This window comes from Thunnus maccoyii, chromosome 16 (genome assembly GCF_910596095.1).
Source record: "Thunnus maccoyii chromosome 16, fThuMac1.1, whole genome shotgun sequence".
NCBI lineage: Eukaryota > Metazoa > Chordata > Actinopteri > Scombriformes > Scombridae > Thunnus > Thunnus maccoyii.
In genome coordinates this window covers 16,015,026-16,042,804 of record NC_056548.1, presented here as the reverse complement: position 1 = coordinate 16,042,804, position 27,779 = coordinate 16,015,026, and the positions used below count along the sequence as shown (strand labels likewise).

At 40.2% G+C, this 27,779-nt stretch overlaps 1 protein-coding gene across 3 annotated transcripts; it reads right to left on the bottom strand.

The window, feature by feature from the left end:
- Positions 1-696: 696 nt before the first annotated feature.
- On the bottom strand, positions 697-26,604 carry bahd1 (bromo adjacent homology domain containing 1). 3 transcript variants are annotated; one of them, XM_042389031.1, is made up of 7 exons: positions 26,221-26,604; positions 8,604-10,382; positions 4,347-4,756; positions 3,872-4,031; positions 3,643-3,722; positions 2,594-2,685; positions 697-2,309 (listed from the first exon to the last, which is right to left on the bottom strand). In XM_042389031.1, the coding sequence occupies exons 2-7, from the start codon at positions 10,258-10,260 to the stop codon at positions 2,117-2,119; spliced, it is 2,592 nt and encodes an 863-aa protein (XP_042244965.1). In that variant the 5' UTR covers positions 10,261-10,382; positions 26,221-26,604; the 3' UTR covers positions 697-2,116. The 3 variants fall into 3 exon arrangements, with proteins under 3 accessions (XP_042244965.1, XP_042244966.1, XP_042244967.1); XM_042389032.1 differs by lacking the exon at positions 26,221-26,604 and adding an exon at positions 15,416-16,205; XM_042389033.1 differs by lacking the exon at positions 26,221-26,604 and adding an exon at positions 12,090-12,181.
- Between the last annotated feature and the right edge of the window lie 1,175 nt (positions 26,605-27,779).

The following is a 27,779-nucleotide window of genomic DNA, read 5'->3' as shown; positions in this document are numbered from 1 at the left end:
TAAAACTCTATTCTTTAAAATTATCTTTTGAAAATAAATTATATTTTCTCAGTACAGAAATAAATACATATCTTCTCTCAAACATAGGAATGAATCATCATCACAGATCTAAATGCTACACTGAATACATTACTCACCATCTCATCGGTGAAGAAACAAGAATATAGGTGACTAACTGAGGCCATCTGCCGTGAACATGACACTCATCCAGATATATAAATGCAAATATACAGTTAGCTGACACCAAAGTCAAAATCACACCTCTGGCAAACAGCTTTGAGAAAGTAAAATATTTCTCAGCAATGGCATAACATAAATCCCCTCAATGCTCAGCTCATTGGACATCTTCACATTGCAAAACCAAACAAACTGAACTGGGCTTTTGGAGTTACAGATGTGACATAAAACCATTAATGCTCCCAGAAATTCACAAGAGATGTGGCCAAAAGAGCATTTCATTGTGTGCTGTGTGTGATCAGTGGTAATAAAGAATTGGATTTAAAGGTGCAGTGTGTAGGATATAGTGCCCCCCTCCTCCAACCCTCAAGCATGTGGGAGAACCTACGGTGCCCACGAAATTCACAAAAAACGCAAAAGGCCCTCTCCAGAGCCAGTGTTTTGTTTGTCTGTTCTGGGCTACTGGTGATGCAACATGGCGGGCTCCACTCCCTATGTAGATATAAAGGGCTCATTATAAGGTAACGAAGACATAACAATTCTTATTTTCTGGTGATTATACACTAATTAGAACATACTTATGAATATTATGTTCCATTTATGCCAAGTCCATTCTGGTTGATGCCTCTAAATTCTACACACTGCACCTTTAATCAAACCTTTTGATCAACAACTTTCCTCACAGCTGCGTTCAGGGTTTCGGACATGTTCCTCAACGACCTCAGAGTCAATCACAATTACATGAATATGGAAAATTTAAAAGGAATAGTTTAGAAATGCAACGATTAGTTGATTAATTGATTAGTCATTCACGCAATGATGCCAAACTTTTGATAGTTCCAGGTTCTCAAATGTGAGAAATCACTGTTTTTCTTGGTCTTACATTTGTAAATTGGACATTTTCAGTTTTGGAAAACAAGACATTTGATGACCTGACCTTGTACTCTAGGATATTGTGATGAGCATTTTCAACTTTTTCTGACGTTTTATAGACCAAACGACTAACTGATTATTTGAGAAAACAACTAGCAGATCAATCTGCAATGAAAATAATTGTTAGTTACAACCTTACAATAGATTTCTTGCACAGATTTACTGTAGATAAGAAGATCAACACCACTTCCATGTCTATATGGTGAATATTGCAAATACTAGAACCAGCAGCTAGTTAGCTTAGCTTAGCATAAAGAATGGAAACACAGGAAAACAGCTATTCTGATTATGTCCAAACCAGTCTTTGTGCTAAACTAAGCTATTCCTAAAAGCACGTTCCCAAAACTATTCCTTAAAAAATGCTTTTGAGCTTTTTTGTAAAGCTTCACTATAGAGTGCCTTGTAGGAAACTGCATGTTCCTACATTCACAGACAGATACCGAGCAACTGTAAATTACAGAGGAGTCCAATGACAAATGTGATCAAGTCTTCAGCCAGTCAGAAATCTCTCTCTTGGTTTCTCTTTTCTTCACAAGAACCGCTGTGGCAGATATGCCTCAAATATTCTTTGTCTATGGCGTATCATTGAGACACTTTGTCTGTCAGGCAGATAGTAACATTATTCAACATGTAACACCGACCTCTCTTCATATCTATGAAATCTCACATGTCTACAAGCTACAGTAGCATTTTCTACAGCAGATTAAGTTCCAGGTTCTGCACACAGCTGCTACAACACCAGTATGATTAAGACCATTTACACTGCCATAATAACTCTTACACAACACATCAGACCATTATTCTTATTTCATAAATGTGTGGCATGTAAATATGAAATTTCAAAACAAAAGAAGCTCATCTCTAAATCCTTCATCCTAAACTTCCAGTTCCTCTCTCACAGAAGCAGCAGGTAGGTATGTAGCTAATTAAAATTGTGGAGGATGAAACCAGAGTAACATTATCTCACGTCCCGTAGCATACTGCATGTGTGATGCCCTGTCAGAAGCTACTGCAGGTTCTTGAGGAGGCGTCCGTAGCGGAAGTCATAGACATGTCGACAGAAAAACACCAGCTCTGGGTCGACGTCATCGGGCACACAGTGGTGGGTGGGCATGGTGTTGCCAACAACAGGTGGCACCACGAGGGAGGCGGCGCTGTCGCGTACGCCCTCCCTACGGCGTTTTACCAAGGCACAAAATCTGGAAACAGCAAAATATAGGACATCAAACTCAATCACCTTCAAAAAGCATTCAGGGAAAAAACAATAAGTGTTTCTTTGTAGCTTCAAACTGTCTGAGAACTGAGAAAACCAAGCCTATTTTTTATATTAAACATCATCATTTGAAAAAAGCTTCACAAACCAGCACTGTAGTATTTTCACAGCAGGGCCATGTAATCTTTCAACGGCAATATGTTTAATGCAAAAGAAACATACTTCAAAGGAAAACACTACTACAAAGTGTAAAAATTCTCTGTTTCTTACCGGCAATACTGTGCCAATGTTAGGACATAGCATTTGTCTTCAATACAGGCCACACTGTTCACATCCTGGTGACGAGACGCAAAGATCTCATTCTGGAGAAACAAACAAAAAAAGCTCAAAATGAAACATTTGATCCCAGTGAACCTTCACAGTCTGCGTATGTAAAGTGGGACCTTGAAAGACTACATTCTCCGACAGTGAACATTTGTCTCACTTCACTTCCAGATGTAAAGACAGATTCACAGGAGGAAGATGTTATACTTTTTCCTCTGAGCCAAAGCCCTATTACTGTTCTCACAGTGCTGTTCTGATGTGTTTGTTGTTTGTTAGCACAGCACTGACAACAGAAATGACAGACTTCATGTGGTTTATTGTTTCTGGAGATTGAATAAAGTGCAACTTGTTCCTCTGGGAGATTACTGACAACAGGAAGCGAACACAACAGAAGCAGTTCCTCAACATGTGCGTGTGTGTGTGTCTCTTTGAGTCACATTGTCAGTCACTGAGTTAAGCAAAAAACTCAGAATTCTTTTCTTGAATTGTAATAATTTTATGTCAGGGGATGAAAGTCATTAGAGTTCATCCTCTGGGGACCATGAATGTCTGTTCAAAATTTCATGCAAGTCAATCAAATAGTTGTTGAGATATTTCAGTCTGGACTTTAGTGGTAGATTGACTGACGATCTCAAGGTCAGGGTGAAAAGCATCCTTACATGACCATTATTTTCTTATATACAGCACTTACATTTACACTTTTCAACAGAAAAGGGAGGCTGTTTTTAAATTGTCCTCCACAATGCCTGTAGTCACTTAAGCTCATGGTTATATTAGTTTCAGCTGACAGGCATAAAATCTAACACAGCATGAGGCATAAATATTGTATTTATGCTTAAATGCAGTTTAAATACCTTGCCAGCTGATTTGAGTATGCACACTGTTGACTAGAACTGATTTTCAGGTGCCCAAGTACACAATTTTAATAAACTACCAACTAGTCAGAAACAATTTTCTGACTAGCTGGCCTTGGTACAAAGTCATTTGCTTCTCACCTCACAATGTACACTAGGGTTTCGTCCCCCCTGTGTGTGTTCTGGACGGTAGTACCAAAACAAACTCATCATCAACTCTCCTGAGGAAAAAAAAAGACACAAACACACAGTTACAAATCAAGGCCAACTTAAACATAAAGTTAACATCAATTCTTCATCTAGTGTTTATCGCAGTAATTCTGCATTTCCTGTGGTGTAAGTAAACATTGTGTTACAGTACATTTCCTACCTGACTCTGGCTCTTCCCACAGAGCTGAGATCTTGGCCACGTAAGGCAGAGTCTTTTTCCTAGGTCCAGATTTCAGTAGAACAGTGTCTCTGACCCGAATCAGCTCCCCGTCCCTCTGGACTCCCTCGAAACACTTCCTCAGCACCAGAGCCTCCTCTCCCTGGGAACACAGGCAGCAGGAAATACTGACTCCACACACAGCTAGAAACTGATAAGCTGTGAGAGGCTGATGAGTAAAAAGCTGCAGGATGTGATTTGTATTGAGTGACTTCTGTGTCTCCACAGTAATGTGGGCAGTCAGTTGTTTGGATGAAATTCAGAAAACAGTGAATAAGCCCTGATGTGACAATGATGCGGGTGTGATAAATCATTCCAAACTCTCTTAGGAGAGTCAAGTTAATTTACACCAAATTTAATTACAAGCGGCGCCATCATGGCTGCATCAAAAAACAACAGCATGACTTTATCAACGTACCACAGAGAAAACCTCCTTCTGAAAGGGCAGGCCAACTGGCCGCCAGCCGTTGGTGGTTTTTTGGCGGCCGTTCTTCAGCTGCTTGGCAACCGTTCGCCCTCCAATGCTGGCAGAGCTGAGCTTCTGTTTCTTTTCCCTGTTGAGAGGGCAGACAGCCGAGCTGATGCTGCCGGTGCTGCGCGCGCCAGACCTCGACCCGCTGGGCTGCTTGGCACTCTGCGGACACTCCTTCGCCACCTGCAGCGGAGGCTGGGGTTGGCTGGGGTCGGACAGCGGAGTCTGAACGTGGGGCACTGATTGGCCGGCTGGAGGCACAGTGGGAATGGGGCATCCAGTGAGTATTCTTGGGCTGGGACAGATGGGGATGGAGGAGGGGCTGTGATGGTCATTGAGGGTTGATGAATAATCATCTGTGGACCAGAAAAGGCAAGATAATGAAGAAGAAAGAGTGACAGCAATACATGTACACATAGTCCTTTATGGAGCAGCCCCGGTGATGAGCAGCGTTTAACAAGGTTACAAAATAGACATGAACGACACTCAGTTGTTATCAGTTCCACTGAAGCAACAGAAAAAACAAACAGAGCCTCAATTAAGGTCAATTATAGCTTTTAACAGAGCAGCCACATGTGTACACACACACACACACACACACAAACATTATCCTATCTCACTTATGGGGACATTACCTAGACTTACATTCATTTCCTGGAGACCTTCCCTTACCCTAACCTTAACCACTGACCCAAAAATCAGCTTTTTCCCAATTGGGGACACTTTTGTCCCTAAATGGACAAGCTGTCTCCAATTAACTGGTCTTAAGTCTGAAATTTGTCCCCAAACGTAGCATATGACAGACAGACACACACACGTGCACAATCACATACGTACACACGCACAAATGCACATCCCCATAAAACTGACACTGAAAAGCGCAAACACTAGCATTTTCCTGTGTGTGTGATAACAAGAATAGGTTATGTGCACTCCCATGATACAACTGTTGTATTATAGTGAATTCATGATCAATTTATTTCAGTGTGTGTGATCTCTCAGCTCTCTGGAAACAAACTTCATCAGCAGCCTTCATTTCCGTTAACTGTTAGCCAACTGAACTTCTGGAAAACATATTTTTAGATACATACAAAGAAGAAGCGGTAGATCATAAACTAAGTACATTTACTCTTCCTTTTTATACTTGTTTCCACTGCATTTTGGAGAGAAATACTGCACTTTTTACTCTTTATTTGCTAGCTGTATTTAATTTGCAGATTAAGATTTTATGTACAAAGCATTTGATAAAGTATATGCTCTAAAGTGGTTCAAATTAGCTCCACCCTGACTAGCTACAACATTTAAGTAATGCTTGCAGTAATGATAATCCAGTGAGTACAATGTTTTAAGTACATTTCGCTACCAATACGTCTATATTTACTTACGTGAAACTTTAAATGCAGATGTTCTACTTGGAAGCATCTTAAACTGTGGTGCTGCAACTTTTATTTAAAGCAAGACCCTGCAACTTTTGCTGAGCAGTGGCCACTTGTGCCAACTGCAGGATGATGGTAAATGCAAAAATGTTGCATCACAGTAGCACAAGTAGAAGAGAGCTGTAAAGTCAGTGAACTGACTCTGTAATGTCAGTTACACAAAAATATCATCAATGTTATGTAATTAAGCTACTCACAGACCAAGAAAGACTGTAGCAGCAAAACCCCCAGTCTGTTAAATTGACTATGGTGCATTTTATTGCTAACAGTGATTTTTTTTAATTTAAAAGGAAGAATGTGATATTTCTTCTGACAAAAGTTACAAAGTGATGCTTTGAGTAAAAGATTGGAATACAGATGGTGACTTAATTATTTTATTAGCTATAATTTAAATGCTTTGCATCTACTTCCACACAGGTGTTTTCACTCATACTGGCTAATTAGACCTCTGCTCAAGTTGAAGGTGGGTGAAGTCTTGCTGGCAATTACATCCAGTCACCAAAATCCACATACTAATAAGGTGTAAGTTGTCCTGCCACAATAGGTGTAACAAAATCAACAGAGGGAGCAAGGGAGATGTCAATCAAACCTGATTTGTACATGGCCACACAGTCCCAGAGATCCATGACAATAACTTGTCATAGTATGAAAAGCACAGGTGTTATTCTTAATAATATTAACAATGGCTCAGTTCTATTCAAGTGTCCTAATAAGAAATGAAAGGGTGACAGTGAGCTGGTATGCACACTACCAGGAGCATGAAACTGAAGCAGCTAAATGGAATTCAACCATCATTAACTTTATTATTTACGCCTGTGCTTTTCCTACTGTGACATGTCAAAATGGATTCCGTGAAAATGACCTTTTGGTGTGTAGGGCCATTAAAGCTACACAACTGTTCCTCCCTTTTTTTTTATTAAGGGCTACTGCTTCACACACAACAGATTTCATTTGTAAAGACTTCCACTGACATGAAGGTTGACAGCGCTCTTGTAAACAAAAGTGAAGCAGCTCAACCCTCACAGCCTGACCTGATTTTGACTGTTGGAGACCACAGAAAGAGACAGTGTCTGTGTGTGTGTGTGTGTGTGCACGTGTGTGTGTGTGTGTATGTGGGTGTGTTCATGTGTAATTATTGCTGTTTTGAGGTCACGTTCAGGTGCTGTTAACCATGTATTCACACATTATACGAGCAGACACGCAGACGCTCATGTGCATACGTTGTTTGTGTGATACACCACAGAGTTTTCCTGTTCTGCTTCACATCTCTGACTTGAGCTCAGTCACAAACTGCTGACACTCATACAATCAGCTCATTAGGTTTCAAATGCACAGGCCTTGTTTTCACCGTCCGGCGGCTTGTATTGAAAACGGAGACAAAAGAGGTCTTGTCCTTATCTGATATTTTTTTGTTACTTCCCACTCAAGTGACATTCCAAAATGGGAGATAAAAATGCTATTCTCAGTGCATTGTACTGCTTTGGCATCAGGATAACAGGGGTTCACAGCATACAGAATAACCTAATAACCTACAGTGTGCTCATGAACAGTTAATACTTAAACTTATCAGGTAATCCTATTGTCTTAATCAGCCCATCTGATCAGCTTCATGATCTCTGGTCTTCACCATCTGACAAAACAGTTTGTACACCACCCACGTTTGCCATGCAGTGTAGTTATACTGTATAATCAAATATTGCAGGTTTTTTTCTACCTCAATATCTGCACAAGCCAGTATATTCCAAGAGCTGACACTCAAATTTAATGCCTTAATCTACATGGGAACAGAGCAAAAAGGATGGCATGCAACAAAGGTCCCTAGCAGGAATCGAACTGGGGATGTTGCAATTGCATGGTCAGCGTCGTAGACCACTAGGACACAGAGACACCCCCCCTTTTATGAGTATGTTGCAGCTTATTCTACAGTGACTTTACATCATTAGACTCTAGCTTAAAGGTGCAGTGTGTAGAATTTAGTGGCATCTAGCGGAACAGACTTGGCAGAAATGGAATATAATATTCATAAGTATGTTTTGATTAGTGTATAATCACCTGAAACTAAGAATTGTTGTGTTTTCGTTACCTTAGAATGAGCCCTTTATATCTACATAGGGAGCGGGTCCTCTTCCATGGACCCCGCCGTGTTGCACCGCCATGTTTTTACAGTAGCCCAGAATGGACAAACCAAACACTGGCTCTGTAGGAGGCCTTTAACGTTTTTTGCAAGTTTTGCAGCCACCATAGGTTTTCCTATATGCTTGGAAGGGGAAGGGGAGAGGTATCCAGTTGGTTGCAATCTGGCACCTCACTGCTAGATGCCACTAAATCCTACACACTGGTCCTTTAAACAACTAAATAAACACTATTCCACAAATAATACCGTTGGTAGTTTTTTTTTTTTCTTTTTGTCAGACCTCAATTTCTAAGGTCAGGAATGAGCCTTTAAGGATGTTTTAAAACCTGCCTTGTTCGGACTCTGGTTTGTTTTCCCTCTTGGTGCGATTTGTTTGGGCAGATTTGCGCAATCGGTTAACATATTTTTTCTGTGTGAGAAGAGAGTGCACCAACTCATCCACTGATCTGGATTGGAGCAAACGAACTACAGGTTGAAAATGCCCTCAAACTAAGGAAGTTGTCAGTGTTTGTGCATGTGTGCCACCAAAGACAGATACCTGTGCATTGACACATCTTAGAGATTTCTGCAAAAACAATTCTGATACATTGCTGGATGCTCACAAAAAGTAAAGTCAACCTCGTGTATGCTCACCTCTTTTGATGCCATGGTTACATTTGGTGCAGTCTGCAGGGCTGAAGGAGCAGCCTCCTCTAGCGATGGCTGGAATCACACTGGTATAGGCGGAGTAGCCATTGATCCTGCAGGGCTCTCCGTAGCACGCCTCCACTGAGGTGCAGCAGTATACTGGATGGGAAATCCCTGAGGGCTGTGGACCAGAGCTGGGGAGCAGCTTGGGTCTCTTGCCGCTCCTTGGGCATAAAGTGAGGGGTGGTATGGAGGAGGATGAGGTGTCCGGGCGGCTGAAGTGAACGCAGTAGCTAGGGAAACAGGTGTATGAGTGTGGGCTGATGGTTATGGCTGCTGGGTGGGATACGGAGTGAGGGGACTGGAGATGGTGGTGATGATGATGATGGTGGTGGTGGTGGTGGTGGAACACCTCTGAAACAGAACCGTCCTCGGGTTCCTTGAAGGTCTTGTCCTCCAGGAAGAGGGCCAGTCTGTGACAGTACTCAACACACCTCTCCTGGGAGCAGCAGTAGCAGGAAGACACCTCGGTCTCTACCTGCTCCTCTTTGATTGTTTTTAAGGAGAATCCCAGCGTGGAGCCATGGTGCAGCGCATGTTTGAGACACTCCTGCCCCCCTGAGGCACCCTTCCACTCTGGATCCAAAGCCTCTGTCCTACATAAACTACAGCATCCCTGGACAGTAGAGCCCAGCTGGGAATGGACCGGATCCTCTGTACCCTGTTTTCTGTGCTTAAGTTGCTCGTCATGTTTTGGATGTGTTGTTCTTTTGGTCTGTGTTGTTCCTCCACACACAGGCTTACCGCTAATCTCATCCTGAGTCATAGCTGTAGCTTCACTTTCACTCGTTTTCTTGGACTCTGGCTTTTTTTGCCGCTTGGTCCCGTACTGGGCACTGGTGAGTTTGAGCAGCGTTGCAGCAGTGAGGCCTGCCTGACGCCGAGGCGTCGGCGCAAACAAACTCAACCAGTCGATGCTCTGAGCCTCCGTTGCTGACCGCTTCTGTTTTTTAGGTCTTTCTTTGAAGTCTGCTTTCACTCCTGGAGGAACCTTTTTGGTTTTATGATCTCTATGTTCAGTTTTAGCGAGACTATCTTTAGTGGAATCTTCATTGGAAGGCTGCCGTTTCTTCATGAGATGTGATGTGAGAGAATCGTCTCTGTAGAGCAGCAAGCTATTGACAGCCTCAGCATTAAGAGAGGCCATTCTCCGCCTGCGAGGCTCAAAGACGGGCGTGGGCAACATGAGTAAGGCGCCAGATTGGTTGATTTTTGGTTCCAGTGCTTTCTGATTGGCTGTGGAAGTCTTCTTGAGTCCAGATTTACCACATTTGGTCTTTCTTTGAGTGGAGCTGGAGTGCAGCTTCTTTTTGACTTTAATGCTCTTTTGTTTCCCAGTTTTTGGTACATCCTTTACTTTACCCACAACCCTTTTCTCCTCCAGACGGGTGAGCAGGACACAGCAGTCCAGTGCATCTCCATCGCCAACTGCCAATGTCTTCTTCTTACGTCTGTGTGATTCCTTCTTATCCTTCTGTTTCTTTCCTCTCAGCTCATTCTTTCCCTCCTTCCCTTTTTTCACACCGCCTCTTTTTTCCTTGCTTCCCTTCTCCCTCCGGGGCGTCCTGCCTTTCACTGGCTGGTTCCGCTGAGCTTTCACCATGATCTTGTCCTGGGGCAGATCCACCACCTCTTCATCCACGGGGTGATACGATGGCGCGTTTGAGCTCAAAGAGGCCCTTCAGCGAGCATCATCACGGATCATCACTTGGGTCCATACACTCTCTGGGGAGAGACAAGAGTAGACATTTAACTTTTAAGCTCGAGCCACACATAAACCCTCCTTTCCTGCAATCTTTATGTGAGTGTGACTTAATGTAAGAGACAGGATCAGACAAGATCTTCTGATGAATTATTTAACAACCGGTTTTACTTAGTTTGCTGTCAATTTCCAGGTCCCTGGGGCATATGACCACTTAGACAACCCTTCTCCTTAACATGCAAATACTCTGCACACACAGGATGGTGGAGAAATTGAGATAAAGAGCACATAATATTGTGTTAGGGTATAGATTTAAGCCTGAAGCTGTATGCTCTCCTCTTTCTCATGTGTCAGTTCTTTTGTAGTTATGTAAAATCCGCTCTTATTATAACACTTAGATCATAGTATATTAATTGTTCTGTATTCTAGCTGTTTTAATTTAGGATTGCAGCCAAAATAATAAAAAACCACTGCCTTTTCATCCTTTGTATCACTAAAGAGCATTTTTAGCTCATTGAACCCATATTGAAGCAGATTAATGACTCACACAATCCACTAGGAGCCCAACATTACAAGTATTCACCCACTCACAGCAGATCAGAACAAAAACAGATCAGGCATTTAGGTGATGTGTTTAATGTACAATATGATGGATGCTTTTAGAAGTGATTTGGATCTGTAATTCACAATGCCACACCAATTTAATTTTAGCTACAGCTACAGTCTGCAGCTGATCTCAGTACAGTAATTGGTATGGCTTACCAAAGAGTACGTAATTAGATTAAACATGAAAAGACCGTTTCACTCCAAAGGAGAACATATTTCAATCATCTACAAGGTCAAAGGGGCAACAAACTCTTTTAAATCACTGTGTGGTATGAAATTAAACAACAAACATGATCAAATGACTTGTTAATTGATCATTATTCCACCCATACTGGTGGTACATAAGCTTCTTCAGTTTCCATGTCAACAGGCTGGTATCAAAGCATCTCCAGCAACTTTATAGTAAAAGATGCATAACAAGCTTTACAACCTCTCGTAATTCACAACACACAAAAACACCTCACCTCCAAGAACTAAGTCAACATGGGTCTATTTTATATTAAGTGACTCTTGAGCCAGAAAACCATTGAGCTTACACAATTACACACTCTCTCAGAAAAGATTAAGTCCCCGGCTCGGTTTCCATTAATACCCGACACGTGTATGATCAATGTGGAGACTGATTTTTTAAAAAACTCTTGCTTATAGTAGCACATTTCTAAATTCTTTCGATGGCATACGTACTGTTTGATTGGCTGTTGATTTATCGATTAGTGGAGTGACAAAAAATAAATTGGAAATTTTGATAAGTCAATTGATTAAGTCAATTACCAACCAAAAATGATAAACATTCTTTGAGGATTTACTGCTTTTATCTGTTATAAATTGTAAATTTCATATCTTTGGATTTTAGATTGTGGAAAAAACATGTGAAGACGCAGATACGCTTCGTGCTCCTGGAAATTGTAACAGGCAAACCATTTTCAGATATTTTATAGGCTTAGTGCATGATGAAAAGAATTATTCTTTGGAGCCGTACCTGTCAAGCAATCTCATATATTTTTGTTAAGTCTTTCTGCACCTGCAAACTTCATTTTTAAAAGAGGTATTACATTACATTTCCTATGTCAGACTGACAAGACAGACTGCTTGTGCTGTACTTAAAGTCTATCAATCAAACGAACCTTATGCTGCTCTCCGGTTGCTGTACGAAAGTTGGGATTTTCTATGATCCACAAGTGCAGAGATGTGACCTTGAAAGGCAGACAGTATGGAAACCTCATTGACATGTTATATTGATGTCCTCTATTTTATTTTTGAATGAGAATGCATCATCTTACATATAAAATCCCAACTTGATGTAAAAAAAAAAAGGCTTCATCTGCAATAATACTTTTTTTTGAAGCACATAACCTGTATTAACTCGACAATTGGGTCAAATTTCCAGAAAAGTTTTTCTAAAAATCATAAATCTGGGCAAAAATGATTCCCAGCAACATCTCTAGGTAGAAGACTACTATTGACAATAACTGACTGCAGCTGATGGTTAAGCAAGAAGCTCTTACAAGCTCATTGTAACAATGTTTATGTCATTACTGATGTTTTCTTTCTATAAATCAAAGTGCATCACATCATGCTGTAATCTTTTTGTGCCCATTGTTGCAACTGGGCTTAAAATGATTGTGGAGTGGCAGTGAGCAATGACAAACGTGACAAAAATCTCATGCTCTACATCCCAATGCTCACATCTGTTTGCACTGTACCATATGTTTTCTTAGATTTTAATAGATTTGATGTTGGTAACAACCATTTGCAGCCAAGCAAAATGCGTCAAAAAAGAGAATAATGACGTGTTTTGACTCAGAGATGCAAATTCTGCTAGAAGCTGTTTCTGCACTGCATAATAATAACAACAGCGTCATTTAATCAACAGCTCCAAGAATTTACACGACTTCACCTCATCGCTGAACATGCAACAAATCTGCTATTCTTTTACTATGACGACTCGCTATCATGTAACACCTAATGAAGGGCTGAAGAACCAAAACCAAGTGTGGTTCTTGTTGAAGAGCTCCAAAGAACAGACAGAGTGAAGAGTTTTATTCTGTTCCTCCAGGATTTTTTTTTTTGTCTGTCACTAACAATATTCATCGTATGTAAGATATTCTCCACAAAAATGCTGGAAACATCTACAGGATGTCTCTAAAATCTGAATATATTTTGACTCCTTTAATCCTTCCCAACATTTGGAATCAGCAGAAATCCTTTACTTTCATGTAAGCTGTCTGATCTGTTGCAGCATTTTTCATAAAATTGAGAACATACCCTGAGCGCAGTGGTACTGAAAACACACTTTGACTCTGGAGTGGACAGAACTCTCCGGCTGGACGTCTCGAAAACCGTCTCATAGCTCAGTTTGCCCTTACTGCCGAATGACTCAGTGAACCGTGAAATGCAATCCATGAGAGAGAAATTTAATTTCCAGATAACAAGAGGACAAAAGGAGCCTCGCATTGAGTTTCTGTCTGTGGATATCAAATCAAGTTGCTTCATTTGAATAAGACAAGCATGCACAATGCAAGGACAGGAGCTCACTGAAGAACATCGTCATTATTTCCCAGCTAGACCTTTACCACACTGACCACAACCAATAACACAATAGATTTTTGGGTAAAATTAATACAGTGGTCATATATTTGCTGGTTTTTTCTCATATCGAGATGGTAGTTTACAAGTGTTTTTCACTTTACACACTGAGCCTTACATACACCTGTAGCCACAGACACACACACACACACACATGATCACACTTTTACATTTTCTCTATTTTTATACCAATTTCTTATATTTCTAGAGACTATCAAATACATGTTGCCCCCTTTAGAGAGAAAACTGTGGATGCTTTCACCTTTAAAATGTATAGATGAACCACTGACTATTGGTTAAACACATTCTTTTTTCTTTTTTTCTTAACAAATGGTAAACTCAAGTGCATAGTTTCAACAATTTTACTTCTATTTTTAACCTAAAAGAGCTCCTACAGGTGTGCGAGAAATGGTACAAACTAAGTAACATCTCTGAGGCTTAATTTTGTTATTTTGAACAGTGGTGGACCAGACCCGCCCAACTTCTTTTTTCTTGTGAAATCCTGAATAATTTTACTCATTCAGGCCTCTAAACATGATTCAAATGGTACAAAGTGAGAAGGGAAAATCACTTATTTTTGACTGGTCAAAACACATATTACACCTGTGATGAGGAGTCACACATGTAGTTGTTTCAAGGGGAAAACAAGCCAGAAACAGTTGGGAGCCAGTGATTTAAAACAGTAGTTTTCAACCTTTTTGGCTTGTGACCCCTGAAAATAAGACAACGTTAATTTGTGACCCCTCATCACAGATTGTGGCCTAAATTTTTTTTAGATTTTTAGAGGCTTGAAGGGGTGAAAAAGCAATAAAAGAGAAAAAAAAGTTAGAAAAATCAAACATAATTTTGCATAACATCTTCCTTATCTTTGTAATTACCTTGTGACCTCTCAGATTTATCCTGCAACTCCATGTTGACCCCGGGGTTGGGGACCACTGATTAAGATCAAATGGAAACACATACTTGTACTTAATTACAGAGCATTTTTGTAACAGAATTCGAGAAGCCTTCCTACAACAATTAGGATATTTAAAATAGACATAAAAAGCCTATTTAAGAATAATATTGCACCGTGGATGTCTCTCTCTCTCTCCTCCTGATTAACTAAATGTAATTTCATGTCACACAGAAGAGGCGTCGGAGCTGACTGGCTGCCACACAGATTCATTCAGAAGAAGGACATGGTGTAGAGCTGTCATCATGAGAGAGAAAAAAGCCCTGAGGCAGGATAGCTCTCAGGCATCTCAACTGCTGTGCTGTGTGTGTGTATGTGTGTGTGTGTGTGTAGCTTCACTCACACACTTTCCTGGAGCAAATAATCAGCAGTTAGTACAGTCCTACACTACCAACACACTATAATAATCATCCTCCACCACCATCCTCCACCTCCATGCAGGTTGAGGCACCAGCAGCAGTTACACACACACACACACACACACACACACACACACACACACACAGCAAAGCAAAGGGGGGGAAAAGCAATTAAGGGCAGCGTTATGCATATATTGTAAAGAAGCAGGGTTTGTGGAAGCAGACTCGCCAACGGGAGCTTGTAGTTGGCCATGGTGGTGGTGGTGGTGGTGGTGGTGGACAGTGTTAATCTGACAGCATGCCGTAGCAGGAGTGCAGGCTGTGATATCTATCAGAAGTCCCAAAAAAAATCTCCTCAACGGGGGTAAACGAGTCAAAAACACCCGAACATCCGCGATCAATCGGGGTTGTGGGTTTGGGAGCGGGCTGCTAGTTAATACCAATATCATTAGGAGCTCGTGTTACAGCCGAGTTGTCAGAAAGCAGGCTACCCACCGACCCTATCATCTCCAACTGTGACGGGAATTTACAGTCGCGGATTCATCATTACCTTGTGTGTCCCGTCGGGAATGAAGAGGGGAAAAAAATTAAAAAAAAAAAAAAAAAAAATCAAGTCCAGTTTTCTGGTGGTCAGTTTCGGGCTCCGTGTGTCGACCTGGGGAGCGATCCGCGGACCGAGCAGCCCACAGTAGCCGGAGACATGGTGAACAAATCGGTGAGCGGTGACCTACTTCCGAAGTGGCATGCTGGAGATAATATTCATGCGCTGCCTGCATTCACATTCGCCGATGCACCGGGACATCCCTCTGTATAACGCGAAATCATGTTCCCGTCATAGTCCTGCAGGGACTAAACTGCCTGCAATCATCTAGTGGGGATTTTTCCACACTTCACAGTATGTTTAATCTCTAATAGAATAGGCACTTGTATTTTTTTCTCCTGCAATGTGTTCTATAATATCGTTTTTTTTATTAGAGGAAAGTAGCTCTATTTTGAGAGCAAAAAAAAACACCCCACTGGAAAATACCAAACTTCCTTCAATAGGCTATAAAATCACTCCTTGAAAATAACAAGTGATCATCTGGTAGCCATGCAATGAAAGAAATTCATTTTTGCACCTAAAATAAGCTCCACACGCGGGGAAAATCACGAGAAATGCAGGAAAATGAGCAAAACGAGTATCTATTTTTTCACCCATTTGCTTGTGCATAATTGTGATTTTATATGTTTAATTATCTTTGTTCAGCTTGTTGTCCTTGTGTATTTTTCTGAAGATTGTTGTGTGTAAGTACATTAAGAGCCACTAGAAACCAGAGTCAAATTCCTTGTACAACATACTTGGTCAATAAAGCTGATTTTGATAAAGCAGATTGAATGTCTAACAAGTCCATACTGAAATAATATAAAAAACTATCGATTCACTATAAACTCACTTTGTAGCTATAAAGCACAGTAAGTGGAATTAGATGCCACTCAGGACACAATTACCTCAGCAGTTCTTGTATCTTTAATTTTATTGTTGACCACATTTTCAACAGGGCATTTTAACGGAGTGCTTAAGCTACTGACAGTTTATGTGCTTTCACAGATTGTTGCAGTTTTTTAACAATGAAAACAAAATACGGCAGTGGGCTATGACTGTCGACAGAAAACATAAAATAAAACCAGATAAATACATATTTAACAACCATAAATGCACAAAAATAACCTGGTTACAAACAATGTATAATTGTAAAGGACACTAACGTTCCAAAACGTTCCATCAAACCCACGAGGAACTTCCCAGTGATTACACAACTCAACACACTGTTGTTTATCTTCAAACAGAGTTGACATTAATGTAAAACCTGCACCACTTCTCTAGTAAGAAATTACAATAGCTCGGTGTGGCTTTATACACGCTAACATTACCTTACAATTGAGAACACAGTAGTCACCAGCTGGTGCCAAATTTCCAGGATATGAATTCCAGTAGCGTCTAAATCTAAACCATGCTGTTAAAATATCAACAGATAACATAGTTTAAGTATTTGTACAGGAATATTTTACAAGATAAGTGTGTATTTACCTACTACTTTACACAACAGGGTCACAGCACCGTCCACTTGGCAAATCTCCAGGTTTTATGATGTGACAACGGTAAGGTTAAGGTCTGTATAGATATGGGCTTGGTTAGGGTTGGGAAAGGTTATGGTTGGGGTTAAAAGGATCACTTGAAACATGGTGTGGGTTAAAATTAGTATTTCCTTACAAATCTTGCCTTGCTCGCAAGGAAAAAAAAAAAAAAAAAGACCAAACCTAAGTAGAAAATTACATCTGAATAGATTTACTACCCGGCTAATTATATGTATGTATGTATTTTTTCACCCATTTGCTTCTACATAATACTGATATGTTTATATTTAATTATCTTTGTTCAGCTTGTTGTCCTTGTTATCCTTGTGTATCTTTCTGAAGATTGTTGTAAGTACATTAAGAGCCACTAGAAACCAGAGTCAATTTCCTTGTATGCTTTAACATAATTAGCCAATAAAGCTGATTCTGATTCTGATAAAGTAGATTGAACGTCTAAGTCCATACTGAAATAATATAAATATAATATAATATAATATAAACTATTGATTCACTATAAACTCACTATGTAAAAAGCACAGTAAGTCTCTATATGTATACAGTTAACAGCAACATAAACATATAATTGATTAGTCGGTCAACAGAAATTTATGAGCAGCAATGCTGATAATCAATTCATCTTTGAGTATTTTTTTCAAGCAAAAATGGTATTTGGTTCCATCTTAACACTGAGAATTTGATGCTTTTTCTTAACATATATGGTTGTAAACTGAATATCTTTGAGTTTTAGTCTGTTACACAAATTTGAAGACGTCACATTGGGCAATTTTTACTATCTGCTGACATTTTATAGACTAAATGAACTGAACAACTGGTAGATTAATCAATAAGGACAATACTCGTTAGTCAGAGCCCTGAATAGACACTATAAAATATGATGATTACATTACACAAGATCATAATGAACAAACATCCCTTTACGGTGTAACAGCAATATAAACATCTTTAAATATAAGATCACTTTCAACTCACTAATGAGTGTTACATCCATGATATAAAACCCTCGAGGAGTATTGTAGTGATTTCTTTTAGTCAGATTAATGACAGCAGATAATAAAAGCATTCATCCTTCTTAATTAGACTCATTTACTGTATATCCTCTTAATGATACATGAAATCTGATAATGGCGGCGAGTGGCTGCTCATCATTTATTACCTTACTTCTTGAGGAAACACAGATAAGATCGACCTGTTACGACACACACACACACACACACACCCTGTCAGCGGTGACAACTCAGCTGCTGGAGTCACTTAATTTACAGTACAGGAAAACTTCAATATCTGCATCAAACAGCAGGTTCGATCCTGAAACAACAAACTAATTGGAAAGTCACTATGTTATCAAGTTAGCATGTAGTCAGAATCAAGCTTAATTGGGATAAATGCTGATTGTCCTCATCAATATCAGCTTTACAGTGTGTAATTAACAGCTGTAAACGAGCTGAATGTGTTGAGTTAATGAGGCGTGAGCACTGAGGGAGTATAGGCTGCTGAGAGCTGACCTGCACTGCAATAAACACACCGCGGAGAGATGCACAACACCGACCCGCATGACTAAATGCTTCCTTCCTCACTCACTCACTCACTACTGGTGATAATACAGAAACAGTTCTGACATCTAAAGAATTGCCAAAAAAGCAAATACTAATTAAAATCTCTCACAAAATGAAATCTGAAACAAAAAAAACAATTAAAAACACAGAGCACAACTGTCATTTTGACTGACAATGCTGTCCAAACAACTGAAACAAAGACAAATCCACAACTGAAATGTGATTTTGAAAATGACGGATATCAAGACACTTTCATTCGAGCTAAATATGATATTTATTTTGTGCATATCTCAAGCTTTTACAAGATATTTAATACTTCCTTCATCCAGTGTTAAACCGCAATAATGTTTTTTTGGCCTACTTATGGACAGTACAGTTGCCTATTTACACATCCAGCAGACACGGAGCAGCATTAACATTCATTTGGAGTCATGTTTCTGGCGACCTGGTGACTGTAAGTCCAATATTGACTCTCCTTTTACCTCTGTTTTGCACTCCATCTGGGAAATATCTGGCTGTTTAGCTGCTAAATGCTCCTTTATGTTCACCAGCTATCTGATCAGAGCTGTGAGAGTCAAACAAAACGGCAAAGTCGCTTTCACATTACACACAGCAATTTAATCCATTGTCATATTAAAAATACTGGAAGCTTTAAAGACACATTTCCTATAGAAATAACACATTTATGGGTTTCAGTACTTTGGTCATTGTGGGAGTTGTGATTGTTCCCTGATAAAAGTGAGCGTATGCATTCACTGTGAAAACTAGCCTGCGAATCTGATTCTTTAAAGTGCCAACTAATGTGAAGCAAACCAAACAGTGTGATTTTCTTCAACAGTATATCTTCAGAGCTCTATGGTCTTTTGTCGTCTTGGTGTGTTCTGGATCATTTCAACTTCAGACATCTCCAAACTCATCTACATTAGGCTACGTACCCCCCATCCGACAAGATCTTACCCCCAGAAACTCATCTCAGGAGATATTTGCTGAAGATGATTAATTCTTCGTACTGAAGGTAGAGAGATAGCAATGAGGCCAGTGAAATAACACTGTAATACTTTATTGATCCCTTTCTGCGCTCGTCCCTGCCTGAGAAGTCAGAGCTCAGATTCTGCAACAGACCAGCTGCCCTCGAGCTGCCCGAGGTTCAGCTCAGTTCACTTGGACTGAAAGATTTTTTTTATATAAAAAGACAAATTGACAAGCTGCACCTTTGACAAAAAAAACATAAACAGCTGCCATGTGAGCTCTGCTTAATCATTTAAAAAGATGTTAGACGTATGAATCACAGCACAGCAGAGCTGCATTTAACCCCTTAAAGCAAAACCTTCATCCTCTTACAAATGAAAAGTTGAATTCATAAAAACTAAAATACTCAACTCAATACTCTGAAGGGTTTTGATGTCACATCTTATGGTGGCTAATGTCAGCTAGCATACTTAAGCTGGATATTGCTGTATAACTGACATTTCTAAGTCAGTTCACTGACTTTATGGCTCCTCTAAATACAGTATGTGCTACTGTTACATTTTAGCACTTACAATTATCCTGCAACTGCTAGAGTCCCTTTCTCCTTTTATTTCACCTTAAGTAGCTTTAAGGTTGGAAAAATCACACACAGTCTAACAGTATCATGTATATATTTATATATGTGCTAATTTAATCTCTCCATGAAGCTATATATTCATTATGGCTGCATCATTCCAACAAATTGAAATATTATAGCTGCCTTGAGCATCATTTTATACACATTTCCTCAAAATTCACCCTTGGAAACTCACTGGAAACTCAGTATGTCAATGGGGTTTAAATGTATGCATCAAACGAAGGGCTTGTCAGATGTCGGAACAGCACCGTTTCCTGATATCATGATCGGAGAAGCTGTGTCCAACTTAAGTTAACAACTTTGTAACTTTCTGAAACTGACAATACAAAAAGCCCACCCGCTTCACACAGTGACTGGCAGGAAGTTTGCAGGGTACAAAAGTTTCTCTCAACTGTTCAACTATTTCTGTTACTTTTTGTGTCTACAACCGAGTGCAACCTGTGAGGTGAGACTGTCAAAAAGAGTAAGCTATCCCCATTCGTACTATTTATCACTTCCTGCCGCTCAATGACAGCAGCTTTTCCATTCAGAAGAGGTTTACACTGTTTTGTCTTCTCCTGACCTTCAGCAGACTTCCACCAGCTACGGAGGCTACATAATAAACAAATGTTGTCAGATTTCTCTTCTTTTTATCATTCTTTATTCAAAATATAAACTTCTCAAATCCATCGGTTCATGTTTGAGGCTGAATGCGATCCAAAATATGCAAGTGGACAATGTAAACAACCCATGGAACAAGCTTAGCAACAAACGCTACGGGATGGACGGCCGTTTATGGTTGCGTGAGAATGATCTGATGTCAGTTTGATGGGGAAGTAGAAAAAGAGCAATAAGAGTGTTCAGAACATGCTGAAGCGTGAAATTTTTACATACTTTCACCTCACGTTTTGGAACTTTGACAACATAACAGTATATAAATGACAGAAAATCACAAAAAGAAGCATGACGGACCAAAAGTTGAAATCTAAACCTAAACCACCTGTCAATGCCATATATTTCAGCACATAGAGTAAAGCAGAAAATAGCCGTTGGAAATGGACTGGCAGTACTCATAAATGTGAGGTTGAGTGCTTACTGTCAATTTCACCGTACAGTCAGAGAGGAAGAGTACAGCTCATTTTTGTTATTAAATAGAAATGTAGTGTCAGTATGATGATCCACACACTACACACCAGTGAAATCATTCAGGAAGGCTTCATCCATTCTAACCACTTTAGCAACCTGTCATTCAGCCAGTTATACAGCTGTAATAGTGTCATAAATTTCTGGTAGCTGCAATGTGATACATGACTAATTTGTTTATGTGACAACAACGTTATTCATGCAAGATAGTGTTTGTGTGGGTTAATAAAATCTTTTGAGGGAGAATACTGAAAATTAAGGACTGGAATTTATCATGTCTGTTTGAAATTTACAAAAGATAAATAAAATCAGTTGGAATGTGGCATCAAAACAAAACTGATAGTTGATTAACTACATGTGGAAAATGAAAGCAAATACAGATGAAGCAGAGAAGACACAGAATGATGCTTAAGCCTGGAAATAGTTGAGACATAGATGCCGCAAAAGTAGATGAAAGTCAATATTCTTAAAATGATCGTATGGACTCAGCTTAATAGACCATCAGCTTAAATGCACATGTTTAAAATCAAAACACAACTTAAAAAGGTATAAATTGACACGAGCACAGAATAGCACATCAAGCTGAAAACCGTAACTTTGCTACACAATAGAACAAGTAGTAAGCTGTTATTTCTCAGCTTCAGCGTGTAGTCCGCAGATGCAGAGATGACAGTTCAGCACTACAGAGCAGATGCAGGACAGGAAGTGTAATTATCTGCTCCTACTGTTCATCTTCAAAGAGACGGGGCAAGATGCCAGACAGCCTGACTGGCAAAGCGGGAGAAGGGTAAAAAAAAAAGAAAGAGAAGAGAGCCAGATAGAGAGAGATAGTGATGACGACTGAATTCAAAAAAGATCGAAGCAAAAGTGCTAGAGAGGAGTGGGGAAAGTGGAGAGGGAATCTCACACCTCACATCTCTCATCGAGCAGGAGAAAAGTCAAACTTGGTGGAAATCAGAGGGGCAATTTTTCACATTCACCCTCCTGGTTTTCTTTTGCTTGACAGCTCCTCAAAGATACAGACGTCTGACATAGACTTTGTGAGAGAGCGAGCGAGAACAAGAGGGAAGAAAAATTAAGAGAAAGTGTGAGAGACAGCGACGGAAAGGAAGGGGGGGGGGGGGGACAAGAGAGTGATGGATTGAGATAGCACAGAGAGTGGAGACAGAGAGAGATTGTCATCATCATCATGAACAATGACTCCCTGATAGAGGAAGCCTGTCGCTGTATATTTTCAACCCAGCTGAGCAAGGAGTGAGGAGGGGGACGGCCGCCCGCCTGCCCACCTGCCAGGGCCTCAGTCATGCTTTTAGCATCTGCCAAAGTGAAGGACGCTTGGTGCCATGTGCTTTTCACTGAAGGAGTCTGACGTTTGTCAGTCACAGTGAGGGCTTCTGTTCTGTTTTGGTCTAAGCCAAACAGGGTTTAATGCCCCCCTCCCCCCCATCCTACACACACTCCCACCCCATGTAAACAATCCCAGTGTGTGTGTGATAAGTGATCGACACACCGGCTCTGTAAGCTCCACATCCACTGCAGCTGTGGGCCGGCTGACAGCTGACGCCGAGCTGTGGATCTATGCTCTCTTTCTCCTTCCTTCTCCACCAACCCTGCCTCCTCTTCTCCTATGTTTCGATGAAACAGACCTGTAATTTTCACAGCTGTGTCTCGGGCATTGTGCCAGGGTGAGTCAGGGAAAGAGAGACACAGAGAGAAGAGAGAGAGAAAGGGGTTGGCTAATGGCTTTTAGAGGACTACAGGCTACAGCACGGCTTTGCTAATCCTGAACCACTCAAGATTCACTGCTCATTCAAACCGGTGAAATATTCAAACATCTGAGCAAGATTAAGATCCAACTGCAAAACTCACTAACATTACAAAACATACAAGCGGAAAATCTTGCAATTTGTGTGGTTCGTATGGTAGCCACAAAAGATACTTGGGTCTTATTATTGTATTTATGAAAAGTGTTTCCCAACCATTGTGATGCCTCATTGCAGGTTACGGCCTGAGTGTGGACATCCAGTAAGGAAATATCATTTTCTCAGTTATCACTCTAATCATCTGGTGACCCCTCAGGTTTTTCTCAGAAACCCTTTGGGTGTCCTGGTGCCCAAGGTTGAGTAACACTGAGTTTTGAACATTATTTCTAAATTTGTATTCACATAAGTAACTGCTGTGGTCTGGGAACACGCCAACCAAACTACAACTAAGTCCAGTGAGGCAAGAAACTAACAGTTGTGATCAGACAAGTTGTAAACATGCCAGATTATTTTACACTGCTTCAAATGGGCACCGGGCACACCCAAAATGTCTGTAATAATAATCTCTCGTCACGCAGGAAAAACTACACACAATAGGTCAAAGTTGAGCCAGGAAGTGGGTCTATAAACTGTGATGAATGTTTACGACGGGCAGTTTGGGTCATAATTTTACTGTTCTCCTTCGTTTTTCAAATAAGTCGTTTAAGTCCTGCATGCTTGTGTTTCTTTCCCCATTGGAAGTCTTTTTAATGATATCGCTGTTTTCCTGGATCTCAGTGATTAACTTGTTGAATAGTGTTATAATTACCAATAGAAATGATGACCAAAACTATGAAAATAAGACCAAAGATGTAATAAACCTGAATTATCCTTTAAAATGAAACCTGTGCAATTAGCAAACATTATTCAATTTCACATTAGGCTGTAACATATTTTTTACTAATGTCATACCATAAGCTCGGACATCTTTAGTAAGATTCTCTGTATTTGTGTATTTTGTATAAATACACAAGTTCCCTGCAGCCACATCTTACATCTGCTGTAAGTGACTCTAGCAGCTGAAGTGACTGAAAATGGAGGAAGTAATTATCAATAAGTGACAGCAATAGGTTGAAAAGTGATTTTGTTCATTAAAGAAGGAACCAGGTGTCCTGTACTGAGTGGTATCCAAACCCATTGAGCCATCAGAGTTCCTGTTTGAACATCACTCTGTGTACTTTTCCTGCAACGTTATGAACAATAAGCCATTCATACTGTGTGGCATGTTGTTTTCGCTTTCAGGAAATCTTTCCCTATACTAAAAGATATTTGTGAGTGATTAAGGCGCAAAGTGACAAGAATGAGCCGCTGATTTTTAAAATGTTCTCGTGTCAAAGCGATCTCAGTGCCTTCCTGTTTGTTTATATTGTATCAACACCTACAGTATTCCATATTATTCTATTGTCTGCTTCCTTTCCACCACAGGAAGTATTTGTCTCCTTCAGGACAGCAGGGACAGTGTGTTTGGGTGACAGGAGGCACGTTCTCTCCCCCCCCCTCCTCTCTGTCTATAGCCACAACAGGACACTTCTTCAGAATTAATGGGATTATGTCCAGGATTGATATCCAGCTTTATAGCTCACGTGTGGGCAGTGCACCTCTATTCAACACGCTGCTATGACAGGCTTGTCAAGGTAGGCTGTGGAGAACCGACTAGACACAAATCTACCACGACCTCCAAAACTGAAGCTCTATTGTCTGGCTTTTTCTGTTCACGAGAGGCTTTACAAATGCCATTATACTGAGGAACTCACCAGGCAACTTGTATTTCATGCATCATGACCCTGATGTCATGTCAAAAGCCACATTTTCCAGTGGTGCTTTACAGCAGGAGGTGAAAAACTTTAAACAAAGTAGAGGTTTATGTTCTTTATCCAAATACTAAAGGGCTACAACTAATGACTCATTTTCAATTTATTACTGATGAATGTTTCGTCTATGAAATGTCCAAAAAGGTGTAAAATGTCCAACACAAGTTCCCAGAGCACAAGCTGAAGTCTTCAAATTGCTTGTTTTGTCTGACCAACAAAAGAAGTATTCAGATCCTTAAGTAAAAGTACAAATACCTCTGTGTGAAAATGCTCCATTACAAGTTAAAGTCTTGCATTCAAATGTTTTATCATTATATCACTGGGTTATTACTACAAAAGCATTTAAATAAGCAGCAATTTGATGTTATATCAGGTTGAGGTGGAGCCAATTGAAACTAATGCTTTTGGGAAGTTCAGTTGACTGTATAATAATGCATCATAGTTTATATGCTCCTTAGAGGTTTTTGAAATCTTAATTTGCATAGTAACTACAGCTGTCACTTAAATATAGCCCAAAGGAGCGTGAAGTACAATATTCCCCCCTGAAATGTAGTGGAGCAACTCAGCATAAAAATACACATGTAAAGTACTTGTACTTCAAAATTGTACTAAATAGGATACTTGGGTAAAATTACTACAGCTGACCAACAGTCCAAAACCAAAAGTCAATTAAGACTAAAGAAAACCAGCAAATATTCACTTTTGTCATTTTTTAAATTAAAAAAAAATATGACATAAGCAATTAATCGATTATCAACATTGCTTTTGATTCATTTTCTGTCAGCTGACTAATCGATCAGTCCAGTAGTTTCAGTTCTGGATCATAAAAACAATCACTGTAAAATTCCAGCTGCACCTTTAAAGTGTCTCTACATCTGTTGGCTAAGCAGACGCGCTTTGGTATTTCCAGACACTTAAAACACTGCAGTTATTTTCCATCATATCTTTCATCTTCAGCAAACAACCAAAAAAAAAACAAAACAACCTACAAACAAAAACTCCACGGCGGCAGAGTCGAGCCTCAAACTTGAGCCGCACAGAAGCTGCTTGTGTGACATTTTCTGCGATCACGAGCCGGAGACTCAGTCGAGGCTCTATACTCACCATTTTGACGAGAAAAAAAGAGACGACTGTGCCACTTGCACATGTATAACAAGGATCTTTAAAAGTTTGAGCTTTAAAGATCAGCAGGACCAAGGATCGTGTTATTTCTGTAGCTGCCACATTATTCCAACCCCGAGCAGTCTCATCGCTCGCTCTTGTCCTGCCTGACACTTTCAGTTTAGCTTGAAACGCGATAAAGAGTTGAAGGCTTTGTGTCTTACCGCTTTTGCAGACTGGAGAATAACCCAGCAGAGACGATTTTAAAAGGAAGATCACTTCCACAGGGCAAGAGAGCGATGCGTCAGGTGTACGCTTCCCGCAAGTGAAGGAGGAAAACAGAGTGGAGGGCGACTCATGTTGAGTTGATCGGCTGAAGCCCTTTTTTTTTCTACTCCAAACTGCGCTGCTCCATGCGCTACGCGTAAAAATCGCCAGTCGTTTTTACACTTTCAACTACAATCCCGGTTGAGAAGACGAAATGAGGTGTGCCAAGCATTCAGCAGCGCTCCAGCAAACTACGGCTCACTTCAGCATGTTTTTACATAACAGCATCATCCGCTTTTTATGTTGACGCATCATGTAGCGAAAACATGGAGTTTCTTAAAGGGCCACGGACGCGCCGTCCACATGTCACCGTCCCCGGCAGCCCCCGCTGTGGCTGACAGATGGCTGCCACCTAGTTAATGTCTTTAAGCCCTGTTCTTTTGACACATGTATTAACCCTGGCAGCAGTGACAGAAAGAGCTGAGGCTGAATGAGGGATCGGCGCCTTGTTCATGACCAAACCTGCTCTGACATGTGACTGCATGGTGCCTCCTGGAGCACTGATGCAGAGAAGAAGTTGTCTCTTACATGTGACATTGTATTTAGTGTTATTTTAATTAATTGAAGCTGGGATTTTGTCGTAATAGGCCCGTGTGAATAATATTTTGTCCTCACGTGATGGCTGTCATAATGAAACTTTCTTGTTCAGATTTCCCCCCAATTTCTACACCACACTGAAGGAAAAGCACATGCATTTCATCATTCATTTTCTATGTATTTTAGACCACTGCATCATAAATGCAGTCATCTGACAGAGACATTGCATGATTGAACCCCACACAGACAGGTGCTGATATAACACACGTTTGCATACATTAACATTTAGTCTGCAGACAGAGAGAAAAAAAAACAACTACTGCAAGATGCCCTTCTCATCTTTATTATGTGCTTACTTCAAAGGGTATTCATTATCTCAAATAAATTAGCCATTATGATGCAGACATAAAAAGCGCTTTTGAGTTGTGAAGCAGATTTTGGCAAATACACATTTTCATGTCTATCCTCTATCAGAGTAGCCTGGTTTTCCTTTTAGCCGGTTCTTTATTAATCAGGTAGGACACCTCCCATGGATCCTTTGACTGCCATCAAGGTTAAAGCATTTATCAACTAAGTTTAGACTTGATATGAACTAAGATCGAAAATCTTCTCTTCACAATAAGGAATTCAGTTTGCATCTCTCCCTCAATGCAAGGGCTCCTTCCAGTTTAATGAAGAGCTGACAGAAAGTACACAAGAGAGCTTCTTCCACTGAGATGTGGACTCCTGGCAATAAGTTATAATCACTAATTACTGATCTGTAGAGCATTAAATGATTCATTAACACCTAAGAGAATAGTGACATCTTAGAACCTCTTCATTAGTACTGTGTAGCTTACCGTAAAGTGGTTCCTAATCTGAAAATATGCCTATAAAGTGTACAATATATATTTATAAATTAACTTCTAATCAGTAATAG

What these genes read in the sequence shown, in the direction of transcription:
- bahd1 (XM_042389031.1), bottom strand. Translation starts at nt 10,260, where the DNA reads ATGGTGAAAGCTCAGCGGAACCAGCCAGTGAAAGGCAGGACGCCCCGG. An exon ending in AGAAGGAGGTTTTCTCTGTG is followed by an intron (nt 4,032 to 4,346) that starts GTACGTTGATAA and finishes CTGTGTTCCCAG; the next exon opens with GGAGAGGAGGCTCTGGTGCT. An exon ending in ACATTGGCACAGTATTGCCG is followed by an intron (nt 2,310 to 2,593) that starts GTAAGAAACAGA and finishes TGCTGTTTCCAG; the next exon opens with ATTTTGTGCCTTGGTAAAAC.